Below are 15,211 nucleotides of genomic sequence, written 5' to 3' on the forward strand. Positions count from 1 at the left end.
GTCTAAAACGCATGGTCACTGGCGAAAAGCTTATTTAAATTTAGTGGGATGTCCAGTCCACATTAGGAGTGTTTTCGTTATCAAACGTCAGGCGGATGGTGCAACAAGGTGTTCCTATATGTTTTTTAAACAGTCATGGGTGTGTTTTGGGCATAACGTCCTTTAAACCAATGAGAGTGGCATCTGTCATTCCCTTTAACAGAAAGCAGCGCTATTTCAAACAGCACATCGGTATTTTGATGGTCACTGGCGCATTTAAAGGAATCTGCATGCATGTGACAATGTATGGAACAGGTATTCCATGCATGCTTTACTAAAACCTAGCAGAGTATATAGCCTACACGCATCTGCATTCGTCTATTATGTGTATTATGTTATGTGTTACGTGTCTTCAGCTGTGCTCCATATGTGCCTCTCGCCTAATCACTTTTAACTGTCATTACCAATTTGCAAATGATGGTGAATAACTATATAGAGAGATAGAGATAGATAGTAGATATATACTTTATTGATCCCATAGGGAAATTCAAGGTCCCAGTAGCTCAAGACATCACACACAATATACAGTACACTACAACAACAGGATGATAAAAGAAAATCACATTACTAATAAGGACAGTAAAAGATACTAAATCAAGGATCCACGTCAATAGAGGTATAATCATGAGGCACTTGCAGTAACAGGGCAGGGACTGATCCTGTATGTATGCAGTGGTGGTGCTTTATTAGGTGTGTGTCATGGTGGTAGTGCAAATAAGTCCAACAGCTCAGGGATTAAGTCTAGAGACCAGCATTAAATATGGACAATATAAGATACCAGCATTAAATATGGACAATGTAAGAGAAAGTAAGCATATTAGTATAAGAATAGTAATTTAAGCATAGAAAAATGTAAGCATCGTAATATAACAGTTATAGTATAATTATATGCGAAAAATGTAAACATAGTAATATAAAAAACGATAGCAGCAGTGCAAGGATAGGTTGACGTATTAAGGTTTAATGTAATAGGGTATCAGCCATTGGTCAAGTATGAAGTTAGACCACAGTCCGGACTAGGGGATGGAGGGAAGTGTTGTGCTGTGCAAGTAGGCAAATATAGCCAGTGAAACAGTGTAGACAGTGTAAGCAGTAACACAGTGGGCCAGTGGACAGCCAGTACAGTCAGAGGACCTGGAAGTGTGTAGAGGCAGATAGACTATGCAGAGAAATCTTTCTCTCCTCTTCCCTTTAGTGAAGAATGGATGAGTTGTATGGCCCTGGGGACAAATGACTTCCTCAGTCTGTCAGTTGTGCATGGCAGTGAGCGTCTCCAACTGGTCAAGCTCTTCTGCTTTATGATGGTGTTGTGGAGTGGATGACAGTCATTGTCCAAAATGTTGATCAGTTTGTTCAGGGTCCTTTTGTCTGATATTGAAGTGATGCACTCCAGTTCAGCTCCCACAACAGAGCCAGCTTTCCTTACCAGCCGGCCCAGTCGCCCAGCATCCCTCTTCTTAGTGCTTCCTCCCCAGCATACCACAGAGGATGCTGGCAACAACAGACTGGTAAAATATCCAGAGGAGCTTGCTGCAGACATTGAAGGACCGCAGCCTCCTCAGGAAGTACAGCCTGCTCTGCCCTTTCAACAATGAAACAGAGTTTGCCATCATTGCGAGAAGTCACCAAATTTGTTACTATAGTCTCATGATGGCATTTTCTGTCGCTAGTGATGGCCAAAAGTTGCTAAATCTAGCGACAAACACCTTCTGTCACTGTGTTTATCTTTTGTGCCGCGCATTGTTACAGACTAGTCCATTTCATTGTGAAAGTAGGGTGTGTAAGTGTAGGGACAGATAACAATGAACTAGACATTTTAACCACTACTTCAACATTTCAACGTATTTCTTGATCATATAAATAAAATCTGCCATAGCATTCATGATGATAAGGGGCTTTTTCTTTTTTTCTTTTGAAGTTGGCTTGGGGGCCCCCTACTACAGTATGACCACTGGTAGGGGCCGGGGCCCCAAGCAGCCGCCTACCTATGCCTCTATGTTAAAACCACCACTGAGTGGAGTAATGCGTTTTAGGTAGTGTACGATAGCGATTTTTTAGATGATGCGCTAGACCCCTCCTTAGGTTGTTAATTGCCACACACCTTGGCGCATTGTTCAATAAAAGAGATGCGCATAGCGCAAGTCTGCTAAGTTTTGCATCACGAAAATAGGGCCCATTGGGTTTTTCTCTTTTTTTCATTCCTTTGTCATATTCAGTCAAAGGAGCTCACTAATGTCATTGTAGCAGATAAATACCTCAGTCACCAAACTGCTAAAGTTTCAGTGTGATGACACAAAGATTACATAATCATTGAAATTACCGGTGGATCCACAGAGTGGTCTGACAAATGGGGCAAAGCAAATTACATTACTTCTGTCTGCCTGAGCATCCCAGTGGTCCTACACTTTAGGGGGAGGTTTCTGGCCTTACAATACAATGGTCATGCTGTGATGCTGTTTTGCTCCGTGGAACTGTGTCAAAGAATCCCATACAGATCCGGGCTTGCCGACAGCATCAGAATCCTAAGCAGTTCATAAAGTTTCTCTTATGAATGTCTTACCATTTTCTCAGCATTTCCTGAAAGCATCATCATATTGAGATAGCAGAGAAAACTAACAGTGTAATTGAAAAAAGATAAGTGCAAAACACTTTCTGTTTGATGTTTTATATCTGTATCCTTATTAAACAGGTGTTTTAATGGCATTGTACACTTCCACTGCATCCAAAGTATCCAGTGAATGGCAGGTCTTGTAGAGGCACACAATGTTTCTGGGGCAAATTTTCAGGGATATCATCTGCCTAGCAGTGGTAACAAATATTGTATTGATTAAAAATGGAGCCCAGGGAAAGCGTGTATAAAGAAAATAATAGAGGCCCTAAAATAGAACCCTGGGGCACACCACACTTAGGACCAGATGATGAGGAAGCATTACCTAACCTGACTCTCGCCAGATGAATTTCGTTCCGCTTAGCTCCGCCTAGCTTCACTCACATCCATCTGGGACCTCTTCAATTGAGAGTGATTTCTGCAACCGATTTTATGGTACAGCCAATCAGGACGCAGGGCGGGAGTTTCATAGATGTGACATAGCATAGAAGCAACCCAGTCTCACTCCCTACTCGTCAAACGTCTGACGCATGGTCAAGGGTCCTTGGCGTCAAATTCCAACGAGATAGGGGTACCTTCTGCGTTGTTTTCCGACGTGGGGGTCCGTCAGATAGACATTAATGTTAATCCCTCATCGTCAAATATAGACGAAAGGAAATAAATGTCCATCAAAGGTGATGCCGTCACGTTAGACTAATGATTTGTTTGAAATGATCTAAAAACAAAAATCGCAGACCATCAGAGCCATAAGCTACCTTAGGTTACTTTGATCTTGCATAATTTTATTCAGCTTTGGTGTAGGTAACGTAAGGTAAAATAATAATAATAATAATAACGATAATCTCTAACTAAACTAACACGCGCATATTTCTGTATTGCGACCATTGTAGCCTACAGTTGTAACAGCGCGTAACAGTCGTTTTACTCCCCGTATGCGCTCATTATAATACGCTCTGCTCCTGCCTAGATTCGAACTCAGAAATGCCTGAAAGTTGCAGACCTGTTCTGGAAATACGTGCATTAACCCACTCGACTGTCAGACAACGCTATCTGCTTCGAGTAGGACTGAGGAGTGTACTGTACTGTACTGTGTACTGAGAACTGTACAGTCCTACCTAATAGGCTTACTCGAAGCAGATAGCAAAGGTACCCCTATCTCGTTGGAATTTGACGCCAAGGACCCTTGACCATGCGTCAGACGTTTGACGAGTAGGGAGTGAGACTGTGTAGCATAGAAGCGACTGTGAGACTGTTATCAGCATCACGGGTTGGCTTCGATGTGAGTGGTTGAAGTAGCACGTCAATAGATGACGGACAAGTGGCTTATTCAATCATATGCAAGCATTTTTTGATTAGGCCCAGCCTTCTGAAGCAACACTTCAATGGATCGGTTCCAGATGGATGAGTGGAGCTAGGCGGAACGAAATTCATCTGGCGAGAGTCAGGTTAAGCATTACCTAAATGCACTGAAAAAGATCTATCAATAAGATAAGATCTGAACCAATTTAACACAGTGCCTTGCAGACCAACTTCAACTTCCAGGCTTTTTAAAAGGATTCTGTGGTCAATGGTGTCAAAGGCAGTACTATACGATCTAGAAGGACCAGGAGGGCTCAAGAGCCAGAGTCAACAGAGAACAGTACAGCATTATGTGATACTGCAGTAGTAGGTGTTAATAAAGTCAAAAGATGCCCCTACTGATATATAGCTAAAGGTGATGGAAGCAGTAACCTGTGACATTATTGAGGCCTCTGTGTTAATTGATGGCTGCCTTTCCTTTTGAATTCCTATGTTTGCTGATTGTGTATTAGAGGATTGGGGGGAAAGAGTTATGTTGTTGGACCACACTGGAAGACATAGAGACATATAAAGACATATGTCATCTGTCTGCTTGGACCACACTGGATGACATGCAGAGAGCTATGGTGCTCATCAAGTGTTTCTGCTTTGAATCTGAGAGCCAGAAGGAGTGTTGAAACCACTGGGGATCTCGCAAGCTATATAAGCTATATTACTTAGGCTTTCATTTATGCAGTGGTAAAGAATAGAAAAATGGGGGGAGAAAAATGACTGTGGCTTGCTAAACTTGATTTTTATGCATGGACTACATTTGACCCATCCCAACACTACTAAGTGTTAGTGAACGAAACTCTATACAGTTTACATGATCCATGAAGCACAGCTCGATATTCCCATTGTCCATTTTGTGGGGGAAGGAAGGCAACCATGGCTTCGTGTTCTCATGGCAACCCGTTACCATGTGAATAACAGCTGCAGAGCAGAGTGTTTTGGCATGTCCTATAGCACACAGGGTCCGGTCAATACCATTCAGCCACTAATCTGTCTCCCCCCTCTCTTGAATGCCCTTGATTTAAGGACATGGAGAGAAGGAGAGACAGGGAGAGAGAGAGAGAGAGAGAGAGAGAAGAGAGGACCAGAGAAAATATACTATAGCTACCTCCCCCACCGGTCAAAGGAGTGGCAAGAACTATGTAAGAAGACGGGCGGGTGGGTGGATGTGCAAGCGAGATGCAATTGCATAACACTGCCCATCCCACCAGGAAGCACAACACATAATTGATTGCCATGTGCTTGCTGTACCCCACAACCAGACCTGGGTGGTGAGAGAAAGAGAGAGTGAGTGAGAGAGAGAGTGAGAGAAAGAGTGTTTCTATAATACACGCGGTGGTATAGTTGGAGGGTGGGAGTTGGTTTATTTTGACTGCTTAGCTGCAGGCCTCCCCTCCACCACACCCCTCCTTCACACACACACACACACACACACACACACACACACACACACACACACACATACATATATACACACAAACATATACACACACAATCTCTCTCTCTCTCTCTCTCTCTCTGTGTTTGGGTCTGTCTCTCATATATTTATTATATCTTGTTCTAATGCATGTACATTTTTTTGTGTAAACATGTGTTACAGTATATGATGCATTGCATATGGGCATTGCTATCTTGACATATGTTCTTCCCACACACTGTACCAGAACACCTGGCTAAACCTGACCAAACATTTCAAGGTTACCTACTAAATAACAGTTTCTCATTCTTTCTCTGTTTCTGTCTGTTTTTGTGTGTATCCTGAAATTCAGTGAACATCTCTCCCTCTGTCTCTTTCTCTCTTTCTCTGTATCTGTCTGACTGTTTTTCGGGTTGTGACTGGTTTTTCTGTGTGTTTTGATGCTCAAACCCCTCTCACTGGTCTCACTGGGACCTGTGCCTCTCCACTCTCAATACTCTAGCAGTCTGTTTGAAAGGCTATACACAAAAGCCAGTCCAAATTGTACTGTTTTCTAATAAATATGTGCACCTAAAATCACGATCTTGATGTCTGTCTGATGAAGAATGTTACAATGTTACATGTATGTCAATAACCATTTATGAATGTAAAATCAGTTCTTCCGTATATAAAAACCTGAGCTTTATTTTGACTTTTTTTTTGTCTTGATGAATAAAGCTAAAACAGTCATTCATGAGCTCCATGTCCACAAATGCCACGTGATAATAGGACTCCTCCGTGGGCATGCTGCATATTTTACTTATCCTCACTTGTGTCATAACTGGTATTACATAAAGCGACGTGCTGGTTGGTTGGAACACCTCCTGCTCAAGTGAAAGTTGTCCCTGCCCTGCATTCTAGCTGACAGTGATCAATCTCACATTACCAATGTGACTCGGCTTCTCCAGTTGCATGGCCGCTATTGGCTATCTCACTGACCCCTTCACTGTGTTCCCTCCCGATTTGTCGTTAGGGCTCCTTGGGGTCGGACAATGTTTACATTTTTCAGCCATGAGCCAAGAACAGTCTTTCCTGCTCTTGGCAAGTGAGACATAGCAGAGCCAGTGACACTTTTGTTTACTCTTTGAGCTAAAGGTGCCGTGGTTATATGCCATGAATATTGTATTACAAGACCCAGGCTACATTTAGTTTGGCAGCGATTCCTTACAGCTTATATAATGTAATGTCTGAACCAGGAAGGTTATCTCTTAAATTAGTCCCGGAGCTGGAGCGGACACAGTCACAGCCAAATCTTGAGGAGAAGAGTTTACAACATGTTATGTAATATTATTCCACAAAAACATGGGCAGGCAACAATCACTGTTGCTTGTCTACTACTACTACTCAGTACAGCTGAAGTTTTAACTCTAGGCTGTTTTATCACAGGGAGGTGTATTATAGCCTACCTACCAGACTGCCAACTTAAACAGGGAAGGAGCCTGATTGTACAAATAATTACGAACCTGTTTTTGAAAGTCAAGCATTTGGCTTAAATCCAACTGATCTGAGCAGATTCAGGATTTTCAGCAACAGAAAAACATTGTGGTTACTGTATACTTCAGATCTGTAATTGAGTGTGTGTTTTATGTTTACTGTTGTTTATTAAAAAAAATGAAATGACTGAATATTTAGGAACTGGCAAGATATGTACCTTGGAAAACCCATCACATGGTGAAATTTCACCAACTTATGATTCTGATACCATCCTAGCAACATTGTTCATTTGTGGTTATAGCTCAGATCTCTGATGTTGTACTTGAGATGGTATTTTGTGTTTGTAGTTTATGGAATTTAATATTGAGAAACTATTTCTGTACTCTTCTAAATTCATCTGAGTCTGCCATTCTGATTTAATTTGTGTTAGTGAAGGAAATACAATATCACCATGGCAATATGGCATGGCAATAAAGTCATTCAACTCAAAATACTTCGAAAAAAGGCTTTAATAAGATAGCAGGTTTGTCAAGACAAAAGACTGGAACATGTCCAATGCTCTCCAAATAAGAAACAATTTAACAAAACTGAACTTTAAAAAAATAAAAATGGCTTATTCATCCATTTCAATATATCTCCTGACCCAAAGAGTTACCGTCCCCACTGAGGGAATTTTGTTGTGTGGACAATCTGTGGTAATGTAACCCCCCCCCCCCCCCCAAAAAAAAAAAAAAAACATGGAAAAGATTTGTTTGATTTTCAGACATATCTATGGTGCAAAGCTGGCTGATCAATTCATCAACCTATGCAAATTCTGGCCATACATTGCCAGACAAAATAAATAGAAGCAGAATAACAAATGACAGGTAGACACGGGCAAATACAGAGAGTGTAGCTCAGAAACATGTTCATCACTATAGTCACATACTAGTGTACGTCCACAGACGTTGTTATGTAACTTCTTATCCAGCAAGGATACATCATTGTTAGTGGTATTATTTTCCTTGACCTCATCACAGAAATATTTGTATGTGACTATTATTCTTAATTAAGCTGTGTTGTATAATTTATCTATACAAAATATTAGTAACACTTACAAAAAATCATCAAAAGGAAATGACAAAAATCAAAGAGAGCCCTTTAAAAGGTATTCCTTAGATGGGTATTTCCATCTTGACCTCAGTAACAATCATATTCATTGTTTTTTTGGCTCACTGTATCCCTGAATTGCACATGTATATTTCATGACCCAAGTACATTCTTATTGTGTTAGAGGAGTCTTCCCCAAACACACACACACACACTTCACTTCCTCTAGCTTGTGTGTTCCTCAGATCTCCAACCAGGAAGTTGCGACATACTTGCAGGCCTCTCTGGTGTGTGTGTGTGTGGTGGTAGTGATGGGTGCACGAGGTCTTCTGTGCCCACTTTAAGGGGCCAAGAGTACCAAGAAAGGAACCTTCTGAATCTGGCACTGACTTGTGTGCTATAAGACAACAAGGCTTTCCCAAGCAGCAGAGAAAGACAGAGAAAGAGAGAGAGAGAGAGACAGGGACATACTATTTACAGACCTAGAGTTCTCTCTTCTCCAAAGCCAACAGTTTTTTACACTATGTACATGTCTCAATGGCCTTCAGAGCAGGCTTAGTTGGCTTGGGCCATGCGGCTCTCTGCGCCAATGAAGTTGAGCATAGTCTGGCAAAGCTCAGGCAGGTCGTAGTCGTGCTTCCAGCCCCAGTCGTTTCGAGCATTGCTGTCGTCGAAGTTCATTGGCCAGCTGTCAGCTAGTAGGAACAGACACAAAATAAAGATATCAGTTGGAGAAAGGCCACTAATGTCTGGGGTAGCTCCCTTAAAATATAGTTGAAGGGAGCTGTTGAAATGGTTACAGTTGAAGCATTTGAAGATTTTTCAGATGCTCCTCAAAATTCAATTTAATATATCATCAAGGAGAACTTGATTTTAATTTCTTAAATCAAGTTCTGTACAATGTCATCAAATTTTAAAATTTCCCCATAAAAATGTTTTGGTCAAAATTACATTATCAGTTCCATGGTCCAATTTTCTGGAAAAAAACTTTTCATACAAAGTCCTTACCTATGGCCTGTCGCACGTGATCGATGTTGTAGTCGACCTGCAGGTCGGGCAGCTGTTTCTGGACCTCCTGCGCCAGTTCGTCTGGGCTGAAGCTCATGGCGTTGATGTTGTATGTGCGCATGCTGAGCAGGTCTGCGGGCGCCTCCATGACCTCAAGAGTAGCCCGCAGGCAGTCGTCGATGTACATCATGGGCAGCCGTGTGTCCGGTTTCAGGTTGCACTCAAACTTCCCGGTCTTGATGGCATCGTGGAAAATCTGAACTGCATAGTCTACAAAGAAGAGGGACATGGAACCACAGCAATAAGACTTGGCACTCAGCAGAGATACACCTGGTAGTGTGTGTTATGAATTGTTCATGTACCAGATACTTTTATCCTAAGTTAAAAGACAGATCTGGGAACAGACCTGGGATATATTTTATCAGTGGGTACATCTAAGCTTTAAGGGAAAAGAAAGAACCGATGATCTTTGTTTGATTGGCACCTCAGGATCAGTAAAAAGTCAATTATATGGGATTGTTTCTTTACACATTCTAGAACACTGGCAGGGTTCATCAGGTTCACACCCACTAAACCACAATCTGAGAGGGCACATGAGAAGCAAGATCATTGGTGGAAAGAGGACCAATCCCACACATACGTCATCAAGTTTTCAGCGGGGAGCTAAACATAGTTACGTGAGGGACAGAGCAGGAATGCAGCCCTCATCAATGTTCCCCTCTCAGTTACCCAAAACCCTCACCCACCTACACACCCCTTCACCCCCCGTGTACAGGCACATTGGTATCATGGTGTGACAGGGAAAAATCCAGAAGCCATCTGGGCTTGGAAGATAGTGTTCACATGGCCCAGGTCCAGAGTCTGTCTCACCTGTCGTGCCACCCCCTGGCTGAGAGTCTGCGGATATGATTCCAGGGTAGCGCAGGCAACGGAAGTCAAGGCCATAGCGGTGGTGGTAGTACTGTGGATCGGAGAGAGACAGAGACAGAGAGAGAGAGAGAGAGAGAGACAGGCATTAAGGTCACATTCCAAAGTCAGACGAGGTCTTGGCACAATGAGATGTGCTAGGCCGTTCTGTGTGTGGTAGGGGACATCCAGCTCACCTCTCCCATCAGCTCTGCATGGACCTTGGAGACACCATAGATGGTGCGAGGACGCTGCACACAAAGGTCAGGGGTCGGGTTGCGGGGTGACGTGGGCCCGAAGGCACCAATGGTGCTGGGGACAAAGAGACGGAGCCCGTGCTCTGCTGCGATGTCCAGGATGTTGTGAAGACCTGCCAGAGAAAGGATTGAGGAAGGGTTGAGAAAGAATAAAATCCCCTACATTTATGCAACAGTCCTATGCATTCTAGAAGTAAAACACATCCGCGTTCTTAAAGTAATACACTTCTCTAACACATTCTGAAAGTATTAAACAATGGTTAGTTCTTTATTCCATCCTAAATGCAATTACAGAATTTCCCTATGACAACTACATTTAACAAATTTTAAGCTGCAGGAAATATATCACAACACTATTAAACATTAAACATTAATGTGCGTTAACAAATTAACTGACCAGATAAACACTGCCCTTATGTGGTCTGTGCTGACTTAGCGTAATCAATATCCCTTATCCATCCACTGCATATTCTGAACTGTATATAATACAAGAATATAGCGTAATCAATATCCCTTATCCATCCACTGCATATTCTGAACTGTATATAATACAAGAATATAGCGTAATCAATATCCCTTATCCATCCACTGCATATTCTGAACTGTATATAATACAAGAATATAGCGTAATCAATATCCCTTATCCATCCACTGCATATTCTGAACCGTACAAAATACAAGAATCCCCAGATTCTGGATTCTAGATGCTGTGGCCACGTGGTTGTCCATCTCACCGGTGATGTTAACGGCACGCGCCAGTGGGACGTTGGCCTCTCCGACGGCACTGAGGAGGGCACTGTAGTGCACCAACCAGGTGATGCGGTTGTTCACCACGATCTCCCGCAGGTTCTTGTAGTCCAGGATGTCTGCGTAGATGAAGGGCCCTGATGAAGGAAAAGCACATACACACGAGCCAGTTTAGTAAACTCAGTCACTCCTCCACCAGTGAAATTGTCTCACTGAACTTGACATTGAAAAAAAAGCCTCAGCACTTTTAAACAACTAATACTGCCAACTCAAGATGTGACACTTTTCGCAAAATCTTGATCCAGTAAAACAACTCCACTCATGCTGACATTTGACATTACCCTTCATTTGATACGAACAATTAAATTACAATGACACATCTATCTTCACACTTGCTGTGCAAGTAGTTTTCAATGCACCGGTGTTAAGTTGCATATTACTGGTGGTGACAGCCAAATGCTTCCAGAACTGTGGAACAAAATGTCACAACAAAGACTGTTTCCCTGGCTACTAGGTGATGGTTGTGATGTTTGAAGCTGCCAGTTTGGAAGAAGACAAGCTGGCTCACTGGAGCACATAGCAATCTATCTCCCTGTAGCCTCTGCCCCCAACCCCCTCCAAAAGACAAAACACATATTACCAGAGGTCAGCTCAGGATTGAATATTGACAGGTCAGTCGCAGTTCATCTTGTGTTCTAATTACCGGAATCGGACTATTCATTTCCCAAAGTGCTGACCGGGTACCTTTCCTCTCACAACAATTCAATTCACATCCCTTTCAGTGACCATTCTGCCAACCCAATACTTATGTTCCTACTCCTAAGCACAGAGTCTATACTGCCACACATCTACAATTCTACAATTATGTTTCACCAATGTCTTACAAAACAAAGAAAAACATACACCCTGTACCTATACCCTGTAATAATATGGATACATAAATGACTATCCTGAAATCAGGGGCTTAGTGCTCCAATATCTAATGACATAAAACATAAGAATGTGTGTAGATACTCATGCCAAAATCTACGCTGTTATTCAACACTCAGCTGCACTGCATCTGGTATTTATTCATCTAGTTTCTCCATGTACGGTTCCTTGTTCTTGGGCAGTCCAAACCGTGTGACCAGCCTGGCACATCTCTTGGAAAATGTATGTGAAGTATGCAGTCAAGTCAAAACGTGGAGGTACGTTCAGGCAAGATCTAATCTCCTTATTTTAGATGCCGTTATCACATTAATCTGAAGTGCAAAGGCACACCGCCAAAAGCAACTACCGTATGTACAACTATGTCTTTGTTTTCTCATATCGGTTGTTACAGTCTTATCAGGTAAAGCAGCATAAGGCTTCAAGGGGCTATTCATATATAGCACCATAAGAGTTAATTAACATTCAATAAATGTTTTTAATTGAAATGTTTTAAATAAAAAAGAAGCCCAAATATTTTGATGCACATTCAGAAACACTTACCGCTGTGGAAAACATTGCTTGGTGGTTTCCTAATGTCTGACAGAATGACGTTATTCTTCCCAAATCTCTTTCTGAAAAAAGGGGTAAATCTTATCAATGACGAAAGCACCTGCGGCCTTGACTACTATCTGTTGGTATTTCAAAACTCTTATAGAAGCTCTGACGGATGTCAGCTGAATTTGTTAGTATGATCTGTTAACTATTGACCTAACCCAAATAGTTACATCCAGCATCTGGCATAATGTCTACATGGAGCAATGGTGGGCATATCAGCTTACCTCAGCATTTGGGCCAGACCCACACCAAGCTGCCCCAAGCCACCTGGAGAGACAGGGGGACAAACATGATGTTAACAGAAAACACCACAGCTTGACAGTATTACGTTACCAATGCATGTAAAAAGGCATTTCACAAAATATATGAAGGGAGTTTAAAATAGATTGAGATATATCTCACATATTTTATATAGAAGAAGTGAACATGTAATCAATGTGTGTGCTTCGGGGGAAGTTATGTTTCCTGGTAAATGAAGTATGCTCCTCAACCAATTACAGTAACAGCTTAAATAACAATGTAGTGACGGGGAACCATGTCTGCGTCCCATACCTGTGATGAGGACTTTGGGGTGGTCTGTCTCAGAGAAGGAGACCGAGTGGAAGCTGGCATCGGATCCCGAGGTGACCTGGCGTGGAGAGAAGCTAATGTTACGCACAGCCACTGCCACTGGCTGGCATCCACAGCCTGGGGCCAGGAGGGCCTGCTTGGCAACTCTACTCAAGACTCTGATTACTGGCATCTTCAGTTACCTGAAAAAAGGAGCAGAAGAAACCAAAATCTTAATTGGCAACAGCTAAAAGGCTTCTACTCAAGCCAAGCTTTAAGAGACAAGAAAACAAAAGAACTTGCAAATAACTGCAGAAAAGTGATGGACACAATTTGCATGTGAAACAGATTTACACCTTCAGCATATCTGGTATTCAAATTGGTTAACTGCAGTAGGCTAGTGCTTTCGGGAAGAATTGTCTCTGAAACAAAAAGCTAAACTTTGTGTCTTAAACGTTTCTATGAGCTATGTAGGTTTCTCGTTGTTGACATGCATTACAGTAAAGGCTATCTAGGTTGCTTGAATTGAAACAAACACATACGACCCATTTAACCATTCGTATAGAATATTTTATTTTTATTTACTTTCTGCGAAATAAAAATAAAAATGTTACACTAGGTCTACAGTAGGCTACGGTGGAACTATATGACTCCAGCGTACAAAAACACATTATTTAAGTAAAAACTGCATGTGATGAGCAGTATCCCACAGTCGACTTACCGTACACTGGTGTGCGTGCTCGAAAGGAATGAAATGTGTAATTTGAGAGAATTTATACTGCCCTGCCTTCAACCTAAGCCAATGAGAACACGATTATTGGTTGACGCTCGAGTAAACAGTGCCAGGTAGGCTATTTGCTATTCTTTTCGAGGTTCGTGAAGGCTGCAAGAGGGGCAGTGGGGTAGTGGTCAATTATCTTTTGTTCGTTTCTCCGAGCAATCGGATGTGAAAATAGAAAATCGCAAGAAGCAAGCCTAGGTACTTTCACTGCAATAGCCACTCACTAAAGTCTAATGGTGATATATAGGGTAACTTTTTTAGCAATGTTGCGGTAACCATAACCTGTCCCATATGTTCTGATTGGGCGATCATGGCCAAAATTGGCCTGCTGATGATTTAAAATAATGGCCAATATCAGTGGAAACAATCCAGAACCACAATACTCAGTTTAAGATGGCTCGTGCTAGCCGAATTCATGGCACTGGGTAATGCCTGTTGTTTAATCTTCAGCTCGGATAGAATAGGCTAGCCTACCAATTTTGCGCAAGCCTGTGTGCTTTGTAAAACCAAGCCATGCAAGAGCCTCAGACATTCACATCACGAACGTCGGTTGGCTGTTGCATAACTGGGTTGAGAGAATCGGGTTTAGGGGGTAACACATCACTCCTAGCTGAAGGAGGTCATTATGCGAGACTACAGTCGCCACGACAGCAGAGAGATGGAGAGAAGAGCTGCTCAGTGACCCAAGTAATTCGTTCCAATAGTGACGCAACCTGATGGTATATGGCAGGGTCTGCCCTTTTCCATACGCACGACGCAACCACTCTCGTTTCATCCTGACTATAACAGTATTTTCCACTACTCACATTCAAACTATCAGACTGTTCATTTAGCCTTGTTAGAAACAATTATCTTACAATTATTCAAATGTAGAGCAAACTTTTTTTTCACTCTATCTTGACACATCTTGGATATGATCATTTATGAACAATGACAATCTACAATCTGTAGGACTAGCTTAGGCTATTTGCCTATAGACTACAGAAGTCGTTTGAAATAATAATTTAAAAAGATTCCCACTCACCAATAAATAAGTATGTAGATTAATAACCTATAGACTTGGATCGACACTGCGCGTCAAAGATGAGATGCTGGCCCTTTCTCTGTCAGCAACCATATGATAGTCTTTCTCTATTGCATCAGCCCAGGACACACGGTATATATATCAGCTGCCATCTGGCTTCAACACAAGCCGGCATTCGTTCCTATTGGCGGACCCTTGGAGGTGCGGCTCCCCCACCATTACCACTCCTACCCTACGTCATAAGAAATGTCATGCTGTTAAAAGCCTGCTTCTAAGGTCGCACATGTTTCCACTGTTCCCTCCTTCACCCACCCATGCAGACCACGAGGCTATGTACAGTATCTAGGCATAGCCTACGCACAAGTTAGTCCAGGCAAGCCTGGACTAGAAAGCACATGCAGATGTTGCACAACCAAGTCTTTGAATATTTGCTAGTTGA

At 42.2% G+C, this 15,211-nt stretch overlaps 1 protein-coding gene across 2 annotated transcripts; it reads right to left on the reverse strand.

The window, feature by feature from the left end:
• Window positions 1-7,378: 7,378 nt before the first annotated feature.
• On the reverse strand, window positions 7,379-14,889 carry tdh (L-threonine dehydrogenase). Of its 2 annotated transcripts, none has more exons than XM_076272442.1 (9): window positions 14,773-14,889; window positions 12,971-13,170; window positions 12,643-12,685; window positions 12,365-12,435; window positions 10,882-11,031; window positions 10,088-10,260; window positions 9,855-9,945; window positions 8,985-9,254; window positions 7,379-8,671 (listed from the first exon to the last, which is right to left on the reverse strand). In XM_076272442.1, the coding sequence occupies exons 2-9, from the start codon at window positions 13,158-13,160 to the stop codon at window positions 8,532-8,534; spliced, it is 1,128 nt and encodes a 375-aa protein (XP_076128557.1). In that variant the 5' UTR covers window positions 13,161-13,170; window positions 14,773-14,889; the 3' UTR covers window positions 7,379-8,531. The 2 variants fall into 2 exon arrangements, with proteins under 2 accessions (XP_076128557.1, XP_076128558.1); XM_076272443.1 differs by lacking the exon at window positions 14,773-14,889 and adding an exon at window positions 13,689-13,756.
• Between the last annotated feature and the right edge of the window lie 322 nt (window positions 14,890-15,211).

This window comes from Alosa pseudoharengus, unplaced genomic scaffold (genome assembly GCF_046254945.1).
Source record: "Alosa pseudoharengus isolate Yale_2024_CS ecotype anadromous, Long Island Sound unplaced genomic scaffold, YU_APseudo_1.1 YU_APseudo_1.1_scf_7, whole genome shotgun sequence".
In the NCBI taxonomy this organism is placed as follows: domain Eukaryota; kingdom Metazoa; phylum Chordata; class Actinopteri; order Clupeiformes; family Clupeidae; genus Alosa; species Alosa pseudoharengus.

Bases quoted from the DNA above. Each gene is read 5' to 3' on its own strand.
- tdh (XM_076272442.1), bottom strand. From the start codon at position 13,160: ATGCCAGTAATCAGAGTCTTGAGTAGAGTTGCCAAGCAGGCCCTCCTG. The intron at 12,686-12,970 runs GTATGGGACGCA...CTGTCTCTCCAG, and splicing joins CCCCAAAGTCCTCATCACAG to GTGGCTTGGGGCAGCTTGGT. The intron at 12,436-12,642 runs GTAAGCTGATAT...CCCTTTTTTCAG, and splicing joins GGTCTGGCCCAAATGCTGAG to AAAGAGATTTGGGAAGAATA.